The 18,595-nt window shown below is 55.8% G+C and overlaps 8 protein-coding genes across 8 annotated transcripts; 3 read left to right on the top strand and 5 right to left on the bottom strand.

Annotated features, from left to right (window-relative positions):
• Positions 1-58: 58 nt before the first annotated feature.
• Positions 59-912, top strand: PHYSODRAFT_315046 (hypothetical protein; the record flags this gene model as incomplete). Its single annotated transcript, XM_009528653.1, has 2 exons — positions 59-71; positions 185-912. The coding sequence occupies 2 exons, from the start codon at positions 59-61 to the stop codon at positions 910-912; spliced, it is 741 nt and encodes a 246-aa protein (XP_009526948.1).
• Positions 913-1,226: 314 nt separating this feature from the next.
• On the bottom strand, positions 1,227-2,846 carry PHYSODRAFT_498220 (glucosylceramidase; the record flags this gene model as incomplete). The annotated part of the gene is made up of 1 exon (XM_009528652.1): positions 1,227-2,846. The coding sequence occupies one exon, from the start codon at positions 2,844-2,846 to the stop codon at positions 1,227-1,229; it is 1,620 nt and encodes a 539-aa protein (XP_009526947.1).
• Positions 2,847-3,121: 275 nt separating this feature from the next.
• PHYSODRAFT_255785 (hypothetical protein) lies at positions 3,122-3,768 on the top strand (the record flags this gene model as incomplete). The annotated part of the gene is made up of 3 exons (XM_009528651.1): positions 3,122-3,129; positions 3,310-3,556; positions 3,616-3,768. Coding segments are annotated over 3 exons (408 nt in total), but the record flags the coding sequence as incomplete, so codon positions are not given.
• Positions 3,769-4,536: 768 nt separating this feature from the next.
• On the top strand, positions 4,537-6,184 carry PHYSODRAFT_255833 (hypothetical protein; the record flags this gene model as incomplete). Its single annotated transcript, XM_009528650.1, is given in 5 exon segments — positions 4,537-4,692; positions 4,851-5,036; positions 5,449-5,598; positions 5,635-5,882; positions 5,902-6,184. The coding sequence occupies 5 exon segments, from the start codon at positions 4,537-4,539 to the stop codon at positions 6,182-6,184; spliced, it is 1,023 nt and encodes a 340-aa protein (XP_009526945.1).
• Positions 6,185-10,010: 3,826 nt separating this feature from the next.
• PHYSODRAFT_255693 (putative glycoside hydrolase family 30 protein beta-glucosidase/xylosidase) lies at positions 10,011-11,627 on the bottom strand (the record flags this gene model as incomplete). The annotated part of the gene is made up of 2 exons (XM_009528649.1): positions 10,011-10,798; positions 10,886-11,627. The coding sequence occupies 2 exons, from the start codon at positions 11,625-11,627 to the stop codon at positions 10,011-10,013; spliced, it is 1,530 nt and encodes a 509-aa protein (XP_009526944.1).
• Positions 11,628-12,817: 1,190 nt separating this feature from the next.
• On the bottom strand, positions 12,818-13,747 carry PHYSODRAFT_545349 (hypothetical protein). Its single transcript, XM_009528648.1, has one exon. It carries the CDS (start codon positions 13,694-13,696, stop codon positions 12,938-12,940), a length of 759 nt encoding a protein of 252 aa, XP_009526943.1. The 5' UTR covers positions 13,697-13,747; the 3' UTR covers positions 12,818-12,937.
• Positions 13,748-15,514: 1,767 nt separating this feature from the next.
• On the bottom strand, positions 15,515-16,354 carry PHYSODRAFT_452757 (hypothetical protein; the record flags this gene model as incomplete). Its single annotated transcript, XM_009528647.1, has 1 exon — positions 15,515-16,354. A coding segment is annotated over one exon (840 nt), but the record flags the coding sequence as incomplete, so codon positions are not given.
• Positions 16,355-16,584: 230 nt separating this feature from the next.
• PHYSODRAFT_560381 (putative glycosyl hydrolase family 30 protein) lies at positions 16,585-18,480 on the bottom strand (the record flags this gene model as incomplete). The annotated part of the gene is made up of 2 exons (XM_009528646.1): positions 16,734-18,480; positions 16,585-16,631 (listed from the first exon to the last, which is right to left on the bottom strand). Exons 1-2 carry the CDS (start codon positions 18,451-18,453, stop codon positions 16,585-16,587), a joined length of 1,767 nt encoding a protein of 588 aa, XP_009526941.1. The 5' UTR covers positions 18,454-18,480.
• Between the last annotated feature and the right edge of the window lie 115 nt (positions 18,481-18,595).

The raw sequence follows: 18,595 nt of genomic DNA, 5'->3' as shown, positions 1-18,595 counted from the left end.
AGAAGGGCAAACAACGCGCAGTCTTCCTGTTGCTGCACCAAGGAGTCGACAAGGATCGATGCAAAGGCCTGGTATGGTTCAATAACTAACCACAAGGTATTCTGCACGTCTGACCATTGTTTCGCTGACTGTACGTACGTCTTACAGCTCGGGTACTCTCCGGTGCATCACGCGGCTGCTCGAGGTCATTTGGAGGTGTTGAAGCTGCTGCTCGACTTCGGATGGAGCGCCGACGTTCCCAACGACGCACTTGAAACTCCTCTTCACCTCGCGTGCTTCAACGGACACGTCCACGCAGCCGAGTTCTTGCTGGACAGCGGCGCAGACAGCAACGCCCGGAACGAGGATCAAGAGACTCCGCTGTTCTACGCTGCTCGGAAGGGCCAATACCGAGCGGTGCGGCTGCTAGTTCGAAGGGAGTGCGATCTCGCAGCCAAGAATCGCTACGGTGACATTGCAGAGGAGGAAGCCACCGACGCCAAGACCCAGTCCGAGTTCGCGGCAGGGAACGAAGACTTACGACGAGCTCAAGGACGAGGACAGAGCGAGCTTGGAGAGCACATTGTACCCCAAAGTCTGCGCGAGAGAGTGTTGTCCTTCTTGGACCTCAAGAGTCTGGGCTACGCGTCTCAAGTCTCGTATCGGTGGCATCGAGCTGCAGATAACCCGTCGCTATGGAAGAAGTTGGGGGTCTCGCGCTGGGGGTTGATCCTCAACGCGACCATGGGCATGGGATCAGTGCCGCAGATGTCGATGCTGCGTGCGGCTACCAGTAACTTTCTGCGCCTGAACCTGTCTTCGAAGGCGTCGCGACGTCCTTCCAGCTGTGACCAGGCATTCCTCGGCCGAACACTGCCGCTCAGTGTCAAGAAGAAAGAGCATCGATCCGTGCCGAAGACGTTAGAACTGTAAGAGAACTTCCTACCTAGTGCTTCAAAGTAATAATTATCATTTACAAACAACAGTAGCGAACAAATCTGTCTCCAAGGGAGCACACTCCCGATGTTGGAGGTGTTTACTCTTGAGCCCTTCAAGCCTGAGGGCGATGGGTCTGAGGTGGTGGAAAGATGAAGGCAAATCCTGGTCCCTTGAACCAATTAAATACTCCTCCGGTGAAGCTGTTGGAGCAACTTTCTTCGCCAACAGCTAATGGAGCGCGCTATGTTGTTTTGAGACGCACATTTCGACGCCAAAGTGGCCATCAAACGCAGTTTTATAAAGTCTACTTAGAGAATTGTGGTGTCCTCCGAGGCCGGCAGGATCACCGTCTGCATCGAGTGCGCCGGCAGCGTGAGCGTGAACGTGTTGGAGTCCGTCTGCTTCACGCTGATGGTGACCTCCGAGCTGTCGCGGTTCAGGAACTGCATGACGATCTGGTTGTGGGGCGTCACGAACGCGCAGCGGTGGAAGTCGCTCAGCGTCTCCGTCTTGGGGAACTCGATGCGCTTCGATCCGGGCGGCACGAACTTGGAGAAGTGGCCCATGATGTAGTACATGGGCTGCTTGTAGAACTCGGCGCCGTTCTGCTCGTCCACGAGGATCGGCGCGTCCACCATGTTCTTGGCCCAGTTCGGACCGCCGTCCGTGTCCAGGAACAGGTTCCAGTCGACCCAACCGGCAGCGTTGTTGTTGCTGTTCTCAATGATGTCGCGCGCGTAGTTCTGCGCGCGCTTCCACGCCTTCTTGGGGTCGTCAAGAGCGGGGCCCTTACCCGTACCGATAAGACCAGGCAGGAAGCCCTCGCACGCTTCCGTTCCGAGCATGAACATGTCGGGATACTTTTCCGAGAACATCTCGAGGTTCTTGAAGTTGCCGGAGAGCGGCAGGATGAAGTCGATGTTCTGGTACCAGTGGAAGGCGAGGCCGCTGATGTACTTCTTAGCCTCCGGGTCGTCGAACGGCGCCGAGCGCTCCAAGAGACCGGGCTTCTGGTCGTCGTTGGCCATGATCTTGAGGTCCGGGTGGTTCTTGGCCATCATCGGGCCGAGGTCAAGCTTGATGAAGTCTCTCTCTTCCTCCGCCGTCAGACGCAGCGTCTCCCACTGAGAAACAGCGAGCGGCGGCTTCTCGGGTTCGTTCTGGACGGTCATGGCCCAGAAGTTGATGCCCTCCTCCTTGTAGGCGTCGAAGAACTTGGAGTAGTACAGCGCCAGCGCCTGCCAGTACTTCTCACCGGGCTTGCCCTTCATAGTGCAGTCGATGACCGAGTCTCCGTTTGTCATCCACAGCGGCGGCGCCCACGAGGACGCGAACAGCTTCATCTCGGTCATGTTGAGAGCGCGCTGGATCATGTTGATCTTGTTCGAGTACGGCGCCTTGTCGGACGCAATGGTGAAGTTGGTCATCTTAAAGTCGTCCACCTTCTCGTTGTACGTGTAGGTCCTCGTGGAGAAGTCGGTCGAGCCGATGGGCACACGAGCCATGTTGTACTCGAGCCCAGTCTTGGAGAAGTACTGGTTCAGCGCGATGTCCTGCAGCTTGGACGAAAGTTTATACAGGTTGATGGCCGCCGCGTCCGTGAAGGCACCGCCGAAGCCCAGCATGGTCTGGTACTTGGTCGTGACGTCAATGGAGAAGGTGGCTTCGTCCACGGGCGAGTCATCGACGTTCGCGACCGTGTAAGTCAGGCGCGCGCCGGCCTTGGATGTGGTGTAGACTCCCACCTGGCCCTCCTTCAGCTTGGTGTAGTCATTGACAATGGAGTCGCACTGGGTTTCGTTGCAGACGCAAACGCCCTCCAGATTGGACTCATAGAGCGAGGAGTAACTTGAGCACGCCGCCGACACGCTGTACGGGGCGAGCAGCAGACTCGAAGCAAGGACAGCCAGCGGGGACAGAACCTTCATCGCGATGCCGGACTGGGAATGCCACCGAAATTCGAGCGGGTTTGGCAGCACGTCGCCGGTTGCAAACGGAATCCGGATTGCACAACCGGATGCATCCGACTTGAATCCGGATATTCCGGATTGAGTCGGATTATAAAAGTATTCATTTCTACAATGTACTCCTTAAACTTAATGTATAAACGGTATAACAAGACATTGGATATCAAATCTCAGGGGTAGAATAACGACGCCAATTGGATGAAAGAGGAAAGATTATATCCAATTAGAGTGCTAGAATGCGTCGGTGATTTCTAATAGTTTTGGTCAAAAGCATTTAGATTCGATATCAAAGTTTGCGCCGTTCTCTGACGAAACAGTCGAAGCCGAACCTGCGGAGAGAACGTCGAGAATGGATGCGACTGGCGCTGCCAAGACGACGGCGAAAACGGAGAGCACCCTCCGCATCGCTACTGTACACATCTAGCTGTGACTGTCACTCGTCATTTGCGTGCACGTGCACGTGCGCCAGCAGAAGCAGAAGCAGAAGCGCGGCGGGCGAGGCCGCCCAGGCCATCGTCGACGATCTCAAGAAGCTCAAGTTGGGGCTTGAGATGCCTACGGTGCTGCAGACCTCCGCCGAGGACGGTCTCAGGAAGAGCGACAACAAGGCGCTGGACAACCTGCTGCTGCGCAAGATGATCGTGGTGCCAAGCTCCGAGATCTACGGCGGCGTGAGCGGTTCTATGCCTTTGGCTCGCCGTCCTGCGCGCTCAAGAGCAACCTGCTGTAGATGACGCTGCTGTGCAATTTCAAGAGCGGCAACCACAAGAAGTCGGCGGTGCTCAGCATCCAGACGGCGGTCATGGGCTCAGACACTCTGGACCGACTGCTGGCGGGCATGTCACTGCTCGAGATCCTGGTGAACGACAACTACAGCACGTTCCAGGAAGACGTGGCGCGAGATGTCTAGCCGTACAAGGTGCGTGAACATTGCAATGGGTGTGGGAAGAGAAGGAGACTTACGGATATTGTGCGTGGTAAATGAATGAGATGCAGTTGAACCTGATCTACCCCGCGACGGAGCAGCAACTGCTCGAGCACACGGACCGTGCTAGTGGAGACCAAGGAGGCGTACAGGTTCTGGCGCCGCCAATTCGTGTCCGCCGACAAGCTGCTGGAGATTGAGTGCACGAACATCATGCCCGAGGTGGTGCTCAAACGTTGGGTCAAGTTGACCGCTTCACGGACCTCATGGTCAAGTGCTCCAAGTCGGGCGCGCTGAGAAGCTGCTCTTGGACGATATCTGGGCAAGTACCCAGACCCGAGCAGGAGGAACGCAAGAAGTACGAGATGCAGGCCACCATGGCCGAGTCATACTCGCCCGAGGCAATCCACGAGATCTTTCAGCAGTATGACATCAAGGCGCATGCATGGACGCGGACCGGGGCTTCCCCATCTCGTTCAACCTCATGTTCAAGTGCACCAACGGCTCCCAGGGGGGACATACTGGCTACCTGTGTCCCGAGACGACCCAGGGCATCTTCCGCAACTTCCGCTGTCTGCTCGAGTATAATATCAGCAAGGTGCCCTTCGGCTGCGCGCAGATCTACAGTGCCTTCCGTAGCCGAAGATTTGATCCGGCCTCCTGCATGTGCGCGTGTCCCAGCATGCCTGTTGTCAACGAGGAGCCGCCACCACGGCGATGAGGAGCATGTACGCGCGCTGCGCCCGCAAGATCAGCAGCGTCAAGAAGCTGGACCTGACAGCCATGCGCGGTGAGACGACCGAGCTCAACGCACCAATACACAGGTGTGCAAAGGTTGCTGCGGACACGGACACGCAGTACAAGGCGAGCCAGGGCCGCATGGTCGCCGATGATATAATGTTCATCACTCAGTGGAGCTGAGCCTTGCTGAGCACGTGCTCACCATTCGCAGCGTGTACATGCGTCTGACGCCAGGAGCTGCGCATGCGCATCCAGAGCGTAGTACTGCCGGATGCTTTTGTTGCTGTTTGACGCCACAGAGGTGGAGTCGGAGAGTCTGCGTCTGCGTCGGCGTCTGGCCCGGTGGCTACTGCTACTGTGAACATGTCGAGCTGATCTTCTGTTCATGCTGGCACTGCTGCTATGAGCGGTGCTTCTGCTGCTGGTGGGGCAATTCGCGCTGGCGCGTCGGCGGAGAGGAGGCGAGTATTATGTCGAGCGCTGCAGTAAGACCGGCACCAACAGCAAGACGAAGAGCGCATTCAGTCTGTTTCTACTGTGACGGCGACAATGAGCGAAAAGGTGATCGCTGCGCCGACACCTCGGTGATGAACAGTCTGTACGCAGCTACGGCCCAAGATGAGCTGCGTCAAGGTGATGACGTTTTCTCCTGATATCGATGCGCATCGCTGCTGCTAGAGAGACTTTGGAGCAGCGCTTCTTGGCGGTGGAGCAATCACAGCCAGCACACACAGAGCCGGATGAAGTGGGTAACGAACACGAGCGACTACGGCGCTTTGGTGAATATGCTCCCAAGCTCGCTGAAGCAGAGCCCAATATCCCACACATAGCGATGTTAGATCAGGGCGCGGCGGGGCAGTGTCTGTCCACGCTAACACGCTGCTGGAGAAGACGTAGGATAGCGACCATGGGCAAAAGGCGGGCCAACAGGTGCAGCAGGAGGACGAGGACCTGGTGATGATCATCGCGTCGGACGACGAAATGTTCAGTGTCGAGGACAGCTCGGACTCGGAGGAAGAGCAGGAAGGCGCGGGGCTCAAGGGCGCCGTGCGGGGCCGCCAGTAGCAGAAGGAGGCGCTACAGCAGCCGAAGGAGAACGAGATCGCCGAAGACTTTAAGTTCGACGACGGCGGCGCCTTCCACACGTCAGGCGGCAGCTCGTGGGACTTCACGGCCGCCATCTCGCGCATCGAGAAGATGGAGCGCCGCACCCCCGCGGCCACCAGGCGCACGCCCATCCAGGCCAAGATCGAGAAGCGCCACAAGGAGAAGGACACCAAAAAACCGGCCACGAGAACAGTGACTCCGAGGAAGAAGAAGAGAAGGAGGAGGTGACGGAGACAGCGAGAGTGAGGACGAGATGGAGGAGGAGTCGGAGTCCTCTGATGACGAGAAGGAGGAGCAGGATGTGGAAGAGGACGACGTTGTCGTGGAGGAGGTGAAGCGTCTCCAATCGCTGCTGAAGGACAGCAAGAAAGATCAGCAGTCGAGTGAAGAGCTGGTGGACGCGTTGGAGAAGAAGGCTGCCGAGTTCTTCGGGACGGACCCTTTCGCTGCCGAGGAGTTCGGCAAGACCAAGTTCAAGCCTTTCGCCGACTTGAAGCTGTCTCGCCCTATTATGCAAGCCATCTAGCACATTGTCTTCGAGAAACCGACGCCGATTCCGATCCCCATCGCGCTCAGGGACAAGGACATCTGGGTAGTGGTAAGACCGCTACCTTCTTGCTGCCCATTCTGGGCCGTCTGCTGTTGCGTTCGAGTCGTGTGCAGTCCACGCGTGTCGTGATTATTTGTCCCGTGCGTGAGCTGGCGACACAGTGTCAGTCGATGTTTGAGCAGCTGGCGTGGCTTAATGAAGATCTCACGAAGGTGTGCTTTAGCGTGTGGGTTAGTGAAGATGTGACCTCAAAACAGTACGAACAACTATATAAACACACATTATATTGTGAATAAGCTTACTCATGAGCACAAGTCGCTGCCTCATCCGTGTTCGAAAACTCTTGGTCACTCAGACGGCGATTAAAGTTAAAGAATGACTTCAGCTCGCAGATTGCCCTCACCGTATCATCACCCAAGCCAGCACGGCGATCGTTGAGAGCTATGCCTGCTGCTGAAAATGCAACCTCACCTGGAACCGACGTTGCCGTGACCGCCAAAAAATCTTGAGCCATTTGCTTAATACGAGGATAGACGTCCCCCGTAACTTGAAACCACGCGCACACTCGCTTGCTTCTTTCATCTCACTCATGCCTTCATCAGCTGCTAGCCACCTGTCAAGCTCTTTCGCGAACGACGAACCCTCACGCTGCATTTCCCGACCGCCTAAAACCCCGCTAGTTTCAAGCTGGCTGTCGCCTATATCGTCCACAGGGGTGCCATCGGATATACTTTCACCATTCTGATTGGAAAAACGCGCCATGAGGCCCTTCAGCTCGCTACCTCGCTTCTTTTTTGCTGACGGCGGACTGGAGGCTAGTTGCTGTTGGGCCAGAAATGCTTCGCGGTAATTCTTGTTGAACTCATCTTCAATTTCCTCCTTGATTTGACTGACATCTTCCACCAAGAGGTGCAGATACCGCTTAGCACGAGGATCAAGAGCTAGAGCTATCCGGGCTTCTCTTGTATTTACCTTCACCGTGTACTCATCCATCTTGGACTTAACAGCTCCAGCAAATTTCAGTGTCTGCTCGTCTTGTTCGGTTGCTATAGTTTCCGTTGCGTGAACCTGGATCAAAGAGTACGCGTAGAGCAGGATCCCGAACGTAGGATACGTCGACGCAGATAGCATATAAGTGGCTTCTTTGATGGGCCTGAGAAACTTGTAAAGAGCGTCCACAGCCGCCCACGCCTCCACTGAAATCTCCTTGGCCAGCGAACCACTTGGTCGAATACTGAAATCCGTATACTCACGGACCTTACCACGAATACGGCGAAGCAACTCGTTCAGGGGCTGCTTTAGCGTTAGAAGGCTCCCCATCATAGTCCACGTACTATTCCATCGTGTCGACACATCAAGCTTAGGGGTTATAAAGTTTTCGTCCAGGTCACTGCACACCCCTTGAAGTGCTTCAGACAGCTTAGTTGACTCCGAAATCTTTTTCACGATGTCACGCAAATGGCCAATTGCAGAATCGACAAATGGACACTCCTCGAGACCTTCCTTTACTGCCAACTGCAGAACATGCGCGGTGCATCGTAGCTGAACAACAGTTCTTGAAGTCGAGCTGGTGGTTTGCCCGCGTGGCGATCCAGGGTCGGTCAATTCTGCTAGAGCCGTTCGCGAAAGTCTTTCAATATCGCGCTGCAACCGTTCGTTGATCTCAGCTACCATGGTTGAGTTGGTGGTGGCGTTGTCGGCAGTGATCGTCCAAATACAGCGGAGAAGTGAGGCATCCATGTCTTTCACTGCGCGAATGAAGTGGTCGGCGAGCCGTTTACCAGTGTGCGGATACATCACGCGTGTAAACGCAATAATGACAGACCTCATCACCCAGTTGCTGTCGATAGAGTGCATTGTAACTACCATGTAGCCTCTCTTTGACGGGGAAGTCCACATGTCGGTCATGAAGCTGACACGGCGTCCAGCAACTTCGCGACAAAGCTCTACGCGAGCAACATCCTTCTCCACTTTCCATTGACCGAGGACTTTTTGCGGATAGTCTGTTGGCACGGAACACTGTACTCCGGACGCAACTCCTTGCAAAACTCCACGAACTCCTCTTGGTAAACAACCGCAAACGAGTGTGAATTCACAACGATCCATTTAATCAGCTTATCGTCGCAGCTTTTTACAGCGTCTGGGGTCATCACCGCGGCGGCTATGCGGATGCTGCCTCGAGCATTCGATGGTAGGGCGCTGGAATTGCCGTAGACCTCAGGATGATAGTCAACGAGGTGTTTCCGGAAGTTACCAGTGTTACGACTGCTCCAGATTTGCTCGTCAGCCGTACACAGCATGCATTTGTAGATACCTGTATTGAGCTCATCAACGTACTCGAACACATCAGAAGCGTTCTTGCGCTTGCGTTTGTGACCCACGGAGCTAGCAACACCGACGGAAGAGATGGACGGGCCGATAGAAGAAACCGTAGAGACGCTGTCGGTGTCGTCCATGCTAGGCAGCGATCCTTCGGTTCGTAGTGATGGGATTTGTGTGCGGTAGTGCACCGCCGGACTTGACGTGTGACCTGAAGGGCGTGGGTTGGTGCCACGTACTCCGTGGCCTTGGAAGCAAAATGGAGAATGAACGTGAGGTAGAAGTACCGTGGTTTCATCCGATTACCTCCTTGAGGTTGGCGGCTCCCGCGTAGTGGTCAAGGCTTGACCGTCAAGCCCATCCCGAGTCGGGATTCCCGACTGCGGTTTGCCCTCTACTGGCCGATATGCTCGTATCACGTCAATCAGGTACAACAAAATACACAGAGTAACATTGAAGCACGATTGGTCAATTTCTGTCCAATGAACTCCCACGCCAAACGGATTCGATCCGAATTTGATCCGTTTTAAATCCGGTTGCCGCGGACCGGATTCAAGTCTATTCAAAACGGATTGGCTCATCCGTTTACATTCTCTAGCTGCAGCACTGCTGGCTCCGCGCTGTGGGGTCCGCATTACGGAGTCCACGAGCGTCCCATACTCAGTGCACAGTTCTTGCCATCCACCGGGATAGCATTTCCGATGGGACCGTCAACTTGTTCAAAACATAAAAGTTTTGTAATAGCAATACGGAGCAGCAGAACAGGAAAAATGGGATCCTTTCTTGTCCGTGTGGATTCCACATGGAAGAAGGTTCGCTATGATAAATCTTTGAGAGGTCAACCTTTGGGTCTTAGTACCCGCGAAGTCTAGCCTCGTCATCAACAATGACGCTGGAGCAGAGGTCTGCGCTACTAAGTACGGTGCATGTAAGATGCGATTGAGCGAGGCTTTCCCGCGCAGAGATCCCCCCTCTCTTACAGGTCGAAAGAGCCCCTGAAACAAACTCGAAAAGATCTGCAGTGCAAGAATCTCCAGTTGCAGGTGTACGGTTTTACTTGTTTGAGTATGCATGTACTACTGGATGCAGTACATTGTCGTCGGCACGATATAAGTACATATCAACGCCATACTAAGTACAATCTCGTAGCGTTTGCCTTTTTAATCAACCCATGAAGTCTTAGGAACGACGCCTTTACCATGCAATTTTGAGAAGCCTCGATAACGTTGCCTGTAGCAGGACTCCTGGTGCAGTGTCTGTCACCGTGACATAAATTATTCGCCACTCGGCAAGCTAACATTTTCGGTGGCACCAACGTGAGTTAGCTTTATTGTATTTCTATCTTGAGTGAAGATTCATCACGGACACTAACAAAATCCATTATTCGGCGTTGAGCAGTCCGCTGTTATTACACGTACTTCCTACCGAGTTATCCTCTCTCTCTGAATCCTACCTGCGCATGAAAGAGCGTCGAGCTACAGCCCTACAAGATCTTGGTATCATCAGACGCGGGCAAGATCACCGTCTGCATCGAGTGTGCCGGCAGCGACAGTGTGAACGTCTTCGAGTCCGTCTGTTTCACACTCACCGTCACAGCCGAGCTATCTCGGTTCATGAACTGGATCACCACGCGGTTGTCCGGCGTCACGAACGCGCAGCGGTGGAAGCTATTCAGCGTCTTCGTCTTGGGGAACTCAATGCGCTTGGAGCCAGCAGGAATGAACTTGGAGAAGTGACCCATGATGTAGAACATCGGCTGTTTGTAGAACTCGGCCCCGTTCGTCTCGTCCACCAGAATGGGGGCGTCGACGTAGTTCTCCGCCCAATTCGGTCCGCCCGTCGTGTCAAGCGCGAGGTTCCAGTCGGTCCAGCCGGCGACGTAATTGTTCAGGTCTTCGATGATATCGTGGCCGTAGTTCTCTGCACGGGACCAGCTCTTGTCGGAGTCCGTAAGAGAAACTCCAGAGCCCGTGCCGAGCCAGCTCGGCAAGAACCCCTCGCAAGCCTCCGTTGCGAGGATGAAGACGTCCGGGTACTTCTGGTAAAAGGATAGCAGCTTGTCGAAGTCGCCGCCCGCGCTGGCTAGGAAGAAGTCCAAGTCGCGGTACCAGTGCACACCAAGACCGCTGATGTACTTCAGCGCATCTGCGTCTTCAAATGGTGCAAGACGGTCTAAGATGCCGGACTTCTGGCGGCTCCGGCGATAATCTTCAGGCTGGGGTGGTTCTTCGCCATCATCGGACCCAAGTCCAGCTTCACGAAGTCGCGTTCCTGGCTAGTTGTCAGGCGCAGCGACTGCCATTCGGATGTCTGGAGGATCGAGCTGGAGGGCTCGTTCTGTACAGTCATGGCCCATACCTTCCTCAGAGTACGCGTCGAAGAACTTGGAGTAATACAAAGCCAGCGCCTCCCAATACTCCTCACCCGGGCTGCCCTTCAGCGAGCAGTTAATGGTCGTGTTCTTCGTCGTCATCCACGCCGGAGGAGCCCACGACGAAGCGAATAGTTTGACATCACGCGACGAAGTGTTCAGAGCACGCTGGATGAGGTCGATCTTGTGCGAAGACGACGACTTGTCCACCGCGATCGAGAAGTGCTCCATCTCGAAGTCGTCCACCACATCGTTGTACGAGTAGATGCTCGTGGAGAAGTCCGTGGACCCGATTGGCACGCGACCCAGGGTGTACTGCAGACCCGTCTCCGAGAAGTACTGGTCCAGCACCATTTGCTGCAGCGCCGACGACAACTTATAGACGTTGATGGCCGCCGCGTCCGTGATGGCGCCGCCGAAGCCGATCATGGTTTGGTACTGGGTCGACACATCGATGGAGTACGTGGGGCTGCTCACCGCCGTCGAGTCAACGTTGACCACCTTATAGGCGAAGCGGCCACCGGCCTTGGAGGTGGCGTAGACACCGACTTGGTCGGTTTCGAGGCTGGTGTAAGTGTTGGAGACGGTGTCGCACTGGGTGGCATTGCAGACGCAAACTCCAGCTAGATTGGTCTGGTAGCGTGCGGACCAGTTGCTGCAGGCGGCTGAGGTTTCTTGTGACGCGACCAACAGGCTGGCCAATGCGGCCAGCAGGTAGTGCCCAAGCATGGTTGTAGGTAGTCTTGACTTGGCAGTGACTTGGAGGATCGGCGGCGCTTTTGAAAGTGAATCAAAGTATCAGCGGTTGTGTCTGCTGCAGGTTCGAACAGCCCAAAGACATGCTGGGTCAGTGACCCATGCTCTCTACGCCGTAGAGTCTACGGACAGCAGCAACTCTTGCATAGACGGCATCGACGGTGAAGCTGCGCGTGGGTTGGTCTTCGTCGTCTGTCTTTAAGACGATCTGGTTGGTCATCCCGATAGTTTGGATTCTGGTTGAAGCCGTGACTCAGCAGAAAAGGGTCTGGACCCCTTGTCATTCAAGAAACGGGAAAACGTCAAAAGGTGTATGCGTTGGGAAAACGTTTGTCAATAGGTGTAGCGGTCGTGGGCGGTACGTCGCGTCATGTCTCATCATACACGTACTGACACACGTTTTGGTTGCCGCGGTATTTCGGCCGAGGTCGGGTCATACAGACCCAGGATCGAGCTTCCAAGCACAGTAGTTTATTAACGACACGCTCGTAGCGAACACGGTCAACTAATAATAGCATATAGAGCAACTGTACTCGACAACTTCGCTATTGTAGCTACAAGGAACTACCAACGCAAACCGCGTAAGCGTATATAGCATGGCTATACTAGGTAGGTTTTGCATCTGAATTTCGGAGGTGAAGGAGCTCTAGTGAGAGCCCCCAACCGGGGGAGAGTGTAGGTATTGTAGAACTGTGGCAACGCTGAGGCCTGGCTACAATCGATAACGACGTTCATTGTAGTCCCTCAGCCGTACAATTCGCTATCAACGTCATGGACACCACGAACCGGGCTAGTTGCATCAGGTAGAAGCCCTCCTAACCCGGGTTTTATGGATTTGGATCTAAGCCCACACACCAATCACCGCATTCGTTGCTGATGCAGCTTTATCATGCACCTTAATGCGCTTGGAACCAACAACCATAGCATACATGTACACCTAATGGGCCATTAGTAATGGCACAAGGTAACCGCTTTTGACAAAACGTTTCAAATTCATACACCTTTTGACGTTTTCCCTTCAAGAAACTGGCCGAACAAACGGCCGCTTCGATGTCACCTCCGCCATCTTGGGCATCCCGAGGAAGTGACCCCGCTGATGAAACACCAACTTCATCACGTCTCGGACAGGAAGTATAGAGACCCCCCCGTCAACGCTGGAATTTCGATCTAAATGTGCTCTGTATTGAAAGTCTACAGCAAAATTAAAAAAGGTACTGCGAGGTTTTCGTCGCTTTCGGATGCTGCATCACCTCAGGTGAGTCACCTGCTCATACGTTATTCACTTAGGCCATCGCGGCCAACGCAGCCAGCACGCTGGCCACCGCCAAGGTCAGACTGGCGGGCGAGTTCACCGACATGGCGGCGCTCGACGCGCTCGACCCGCTGGCGGCAGTGGAGCCGCTGCGGCTGGAGGAGGAGAGGTCCGGCACGAACGCCTGGGCCGCGGCACTGAGCACGGTGATGTTCTCAGCGTCCGAGCACGTCTGGCTCTCGCAGATGATGCTGTCCACGAGGTAGCGCGGCTCCGAGTTGACGTTGCTCAGGTACTCGTTCTTGCTGGCCACGGACGCGAAGTAGATCTTCTGGCCGTTGTTCAGGCAAACGTACTGGTAGTTGGAGGTGGTGACGTCGTCGCCCGTGACAGGGTCCTTGATGCCGTCCGCGCACTCGTCGCACGAGTCCGAGCACTCGGCGTAGGCGGAGGCGTCCGTCGAGTTGACGATGAACTCAGCAACGTTGGCGGCCAGGTACGACGTGTCCGTCACCTCGAAGTCGTAGTCGTCGAACGAGCGAGCGGCCATACTGCAAGTGAAGATCGTCTGGCCGTTCTTGAAGCCAATATGAGAGAGGTTGTCGTAGCCGTTGTCAAGCGTACTCATCCCGCAGACCGGGCACGTGTAGTCTTCCGTGGAGATGGAACCAGCCGTGGAGCTCGAGGTGGTGGAGGAGGAGGTCATGTCCATGGAGCTCATCGACGACATATCCATGCCGCTCATGTCCATGTCCATTTGGAGGCCGCGCATGGCGTGCGCGTGGTGCATCCGGTGCGCGGAAGCGGGAGCGATGGCCGCGGCGGCGACGGCGACGGCGATGGCGACGTACGAGGAAACGGCGTGCATGATGAACGGGGAGAGGAAGGGGTGGGCTCTAGCGGCTTGCGGCTCAACTGGGATGCAGAGAGGGAGGCTCGGACGACTTGGACGCGATCGGAGAAGCGAGGGGGGAGGCTTTGTCGGCTTGTGCGCAAATGGCGAAGTGGCCAACGGCGGGAAGAGATTTAGGGCCAGAGGTTGAACTGGACAACGAATGAGTTGCAATTATTGAATGAAATGTGGGATATAACAAAAGCCAACTTGTTGTAGATTGTGGTGAGGATATACAAATACGTTACAAGAGATAGACAAAGTCAAGTGTTTGCTTTCGTGCAGATAAAATAATTGTGCCATAGAGATTTCAAGGTGATCTGAAGCTTACGCCTGCTATTCGTGCGGGTGTTGACGAGTGCAGCGCTTGAAAATACACGTACTGTATCCATACCATGCTCATCGATCTTTCGATGGTCGGTCTTTGTTGTTGTGTCTCTTCAGACTAGCAGCGGTTCGCTTTTACCAAGTGGATCCCTTCGCAGTGTACATTTTGGTGCTCGCTTCACTTCAACACGTCGCCGTCGGATTCAATTGCCACGTGCAGTAGAAGCTGCCGCGGACGAGTGGCGAAATGAGGCGTGTGAAAATACAGCGTACAGTACTGTTGTTGCTGCAGTGTGAGCGAGATGAACCCAAGTCGAGCCGAGGTCAACTCACGGTATCTGCCAAATCGACAATAGGGCACGTTTCTTGATGCCTGCACCAACGTGTGGTGGTCGTTCCATGGTGCTCTTCAGAAGATGGAAGCAACCGCGCTCAAAATTTCTATCACGACTGCATTGCTACAAGTAGGCTACCGGTAAGTACCAACGCTGCTGCGAAGTTCATGGTCGACGTCGAGGAAGCTCCGGAGCTCGTGCCGCTGCTGATTGCCTGACCGCTGGCCGATACTCCGCTGGTCTCGGATCCACTACCGAGGACAGGGAACAGCAAGGTTTGCACAGAATTCGCTGGAAGTACCACCGTGAGCGCGTGCTCTTCGGCTTGGAGGCGCATGCGAATCTTCTTCTCGGTTGTGTCGCGGTTGGACAGCACAACAACTAGTTTCCCCTCCGGCGTCAGGAACACCACTCGGTCAACGTTCTCCAATGTTGAGCTGGCGTTGGTGCTCACATTCAGCTGGACCTGGAGCGATCCCGGGACGAGGAACTTGGAGAAGTGGCCCATTACATAGTACATCGGCTGCTTGTAGAACTCCGCGCCACCCTCCTCGTCCACAAGGATCGGCGCGTCGACCTGGTTGTCCGCCCAGTTGGGACCCCCAGTGGTGTTGAGGACGAGGTTCCAGTCCGTCCAGCCACTCGCAAAGCTGGCCAGGTCGTTGATGATGTCGCGCGCGTAGTTCTCTCCACGCTGCCAGGTGATGTTGTTGTATTCAAACAGGTCTGTGTCCACCCCCGTTCCAAGGCCCTTGACCAGCGAGCCTTCGCAAGCCTCAGTCGCAAGAATAAAGACATCCGGGTACTCGTTGTGGAAGGTTACGAGGTCGTCGAAGTCGCCGGAGGTGCCGAAGGCGAAGTCCAAGTTCTTGTACCAGTGAACTCCGACGCCGGACACGTAGCTCCGCGCCTCCTCGTCCAGCAGCGAGGCATTCCAGTCCAGGAGCAGGTCCTTCTGGTCGTCCAAGATGATAATCTTCAGCTCCGGGTGCTTCTCCTTCATCAGTGGGCCCAAGTCTCTCTTGATGAAGTCGCGCTCTGTAGTTGTATTGAACCGGAGACTCTGCCAGAACTTGGTGGCGAGCTCCTGCTTGGTAGGTTCATTCTGCGTCGTCAACCCCCATATCGGAACGCCCTCCGCCTCGTACGCGACGATGAACTTGGAGTAGTACAGCGCCAACGCCTCCCAGTACTCGCCTCCTGGGTAGCCCTGCATCTCGCAGTTGAGCGTCGTGTTGCCCGTTGTCATCCACACAGGAGGTGCCCACGACGAGGCGAACAGCGTGAGGTTTCGACCGGCTCCAGTCGTCTCGTTCAGCGCTCGCTGGATCAGTGTCAGCTTGTTCGAGAGCGGGTCCTTGTCCACATCGATGCTGAAGTTGGCCATCTCCAAGTCGTCCACCGACGGGTTGTACGAGTAGACGTACTCGGAGAAGTCGGTGGACGCGATAGGGATCCGCCCCAGCGAGTACTGCAGCCCCGTGTCGGAGAAGTAGGCGTCAACAATGAGCTGCTGGACTTCCATGTCCATCAGGTAAACGTTGATCGCTGCTGCATCGGTGAAGGCGCCTCCGAAGCCGATAATCTCTTGGTACGTCCTCGTCGAGTCGATAATAACATCCGCGGTATCGTCACTGCTGGCGTCTAGCTTCAGCGTTGAGTACGCGAGGCGGTCTCCGGCTTTGGACGTCTGGAAGACCCCGACGTGGCCGCTCGAGAGCGCTAAATACTCAGTCGAGACCGAGTCGCAGCTGCTGGCGTTGCATACGCACACGCCTTCGATATGTTGCTGATACCGTGCCGACCATGAAGAGCACGACGCGGTGACGCCGTGGAGGAGCGCTAGCAGCGCCCCAGCAGCGCGAAGAAGACGCGCGGAGGTCTGCACTCGCATGGACCACTTCCTTGATGGAGGACTAGTCTGTTTGCCGGTCCGGGGGTAGAAAAAGTGTCGAGGACCTGATCCGCTGGCTCCGACTCGGAGCCTCCGAGCGAAGAGCTCCATGAGCTCGGCTCATGCATTTTGACATGGAAACGATAGCTCAACGTACGCAGCGTTTGATAACATCAAGAGTTTTTACGAGGTGTTCCTGCAGCTGCCAGAGTGCTTGAGACTGCATCAATTTAGCACGAGCTGTGATCCGGAGTCGTGGGCTCGAGGGTCTCCGAAGCTGCAGAGGCAGCAGCCGAAGCGATAGCGCTGGTCGATGAGGCGGGGGCAGCCGTTGTCGCACTCGGTGTCACCGTCGCGGCGGAGTTAGAGCTCTCCGCACTCGAACTGGAGCTGTCCGTGGAGGCGATCGGGGTCGCGGTCGTTATACTCGGCGTCTCGGTCGCAGAGCTAGCGCTGGAGTTGGAGCTAGAGCTGCTGCTGTTCCCTTCGACCTCACCGATGACGATGGTCTTGATAGAGAGAGCTTCCAGCGTGAAACTGGTGCTCAACTGCTGGCTGGACAGACTCAGCGTGATGTCGTGTGCCGAGCTGTCGCGGTTGGAGAGAATGAGAACCACTTGGTTGTCCGGGGTCAAGAACGCCACGCTGTCCACGTTGGCGAGAGTCGACGAAGCGCTGGAGCTGGTGGTCAAAGCCACGCGAACCGAGTCGGGCGGCAGGAACTTGGAGAAGTGGCCCATGGCGTAGAACATCGGCTGCTTGTAGAACTCGGCGCCGCCCTCTTCGTCGATGAGAATGGGCGAGTCAACCAGATTGTCAATCCACGTGGGGCCACCGGTGGTGTTGAGCACCAGGTTCCAGTCGGTCCAGCCCGAGGCATAGTGAGCGAGATCGCCGATGATGTCGCGGGCGTAGATCTGGGCTCGCTGCCAGGCGAAAGTCGGGTTCTGGAGCGTCGGGCCGGCGCCCGTCATAAGGCCATCGATCAGGTAGCCCTCGCACGCCTCCGTGGCCAGGATAAACAGGTCCGGGTACGAGTTGTGGAAGGTCTCGAGGTCGTCGAAGTTGCCGGCCGTGTCGATCAAGAAGTCCAAGTCCTTGTACCAGTGAACACCGGCGCCCGAAACGTACTGGGCCGAGTCCTCGTCCACCAACGTGGCGTCCCAGCCCAGAAGCAGGTCCTTCTGGTCGTCCATCATGATGATCTTCAGGTCCGGGTGGTTCTTCTTCATCACGGGGCCCAGGTCACGTTTGATAAAGTCGCGCTCCGTAGTGACGTTGAAACGCAGACTCTGCCAGTACTTGAACGAGAACTGCTGCGTGGGTTCGTTCTGCGTCGTCATGGCCCAAATGTCGATGCCTTCGGCCTCGTAGGCCGAGACGAACTTGGAGTAATACAGCGCCAAAGCCTCCCAGTACTCACCGCCGGGGTACCCCTTGACAGCGCAGTTGATGGTCGTGTTCTCCGTCGTCATCCACGCTGGAGGTGCCCACGAAGACGCGAACAGCTTCATACCGCGGGAAGACTTGCTCATCGCGCGCTGGATGAAGGGGATCTTCTTGGCCTTGTCCATATCGATGCTGAAGTTCTCCATGGCCAGGTCCCCCTCAACGTCGTTGTACGAGTAAATGGTGAGCGAGAAGTCCGTGGAGCCGATGGGGATACGACCGAGCGTGTATTGCAGGCCGTCGTCTCCGAAGTACGCGTCCACAAGGATGTCCTGCAGACCCGAGTCTAGCGCGTATACGTTGATGGCCGAGGCGTCCGTGAAGGCGCCTCCGAATCCGATGATCGACTGGTACGTGGTCGTGGTGTCAATGACAAAGTCCGCGGCATCGTTAGCCGTGGTCTCCAAACCAACCGTCGAGAAGGTGAGACGGTCACCAACCTTGGAGGTGGAGAACACGCCCGCCTCGTTGCCCGACAGGTACAGGTGTCCGTTGTAGATGGTGTCGCACGTGGCTTCCGAGCACACGCAGACGCCCTCGAGGTCCGTTTGATAGCGCTCCGACCACGACGTGCAGTTGTTGGTGGCGGCGCTCACGGCCAGCAGCGCGAGCAGCGCCAGCACGTAGCCAATGGGCTTGACGATCAACATGTTCCGACGTGTGTACTGTACTTCGTCTCGACCAGGCTAGTTGGGGAATGGCAATGGAGAGCTGCTTCCAGCGCCAGCGCCAGGGCGAGCAGGCGGTCATGAAGCACGGGGGCGTGTATCCTTGCGAGTGCCTTCTCTTGCC

Source organism: Phytophthora sojae, assembly GCF_000149755.1.
Source record: "Phytophthora sojae unplaced genomic scaffold PHYSOscaffold_4, whole genome shotgun sequence".
In the NCBI taxonomy this organism is placed as follows: Eukaryota; Oomycota; class Peronosporomycetes; order Peronosporales; family Peronosporaceae; genus Phytophthora; species Phytophthora sojae.
Note: the sequence above shows the minus strand (reverse complement) of the source record. Positions and strands in the feature narration are given on the sequence as shown.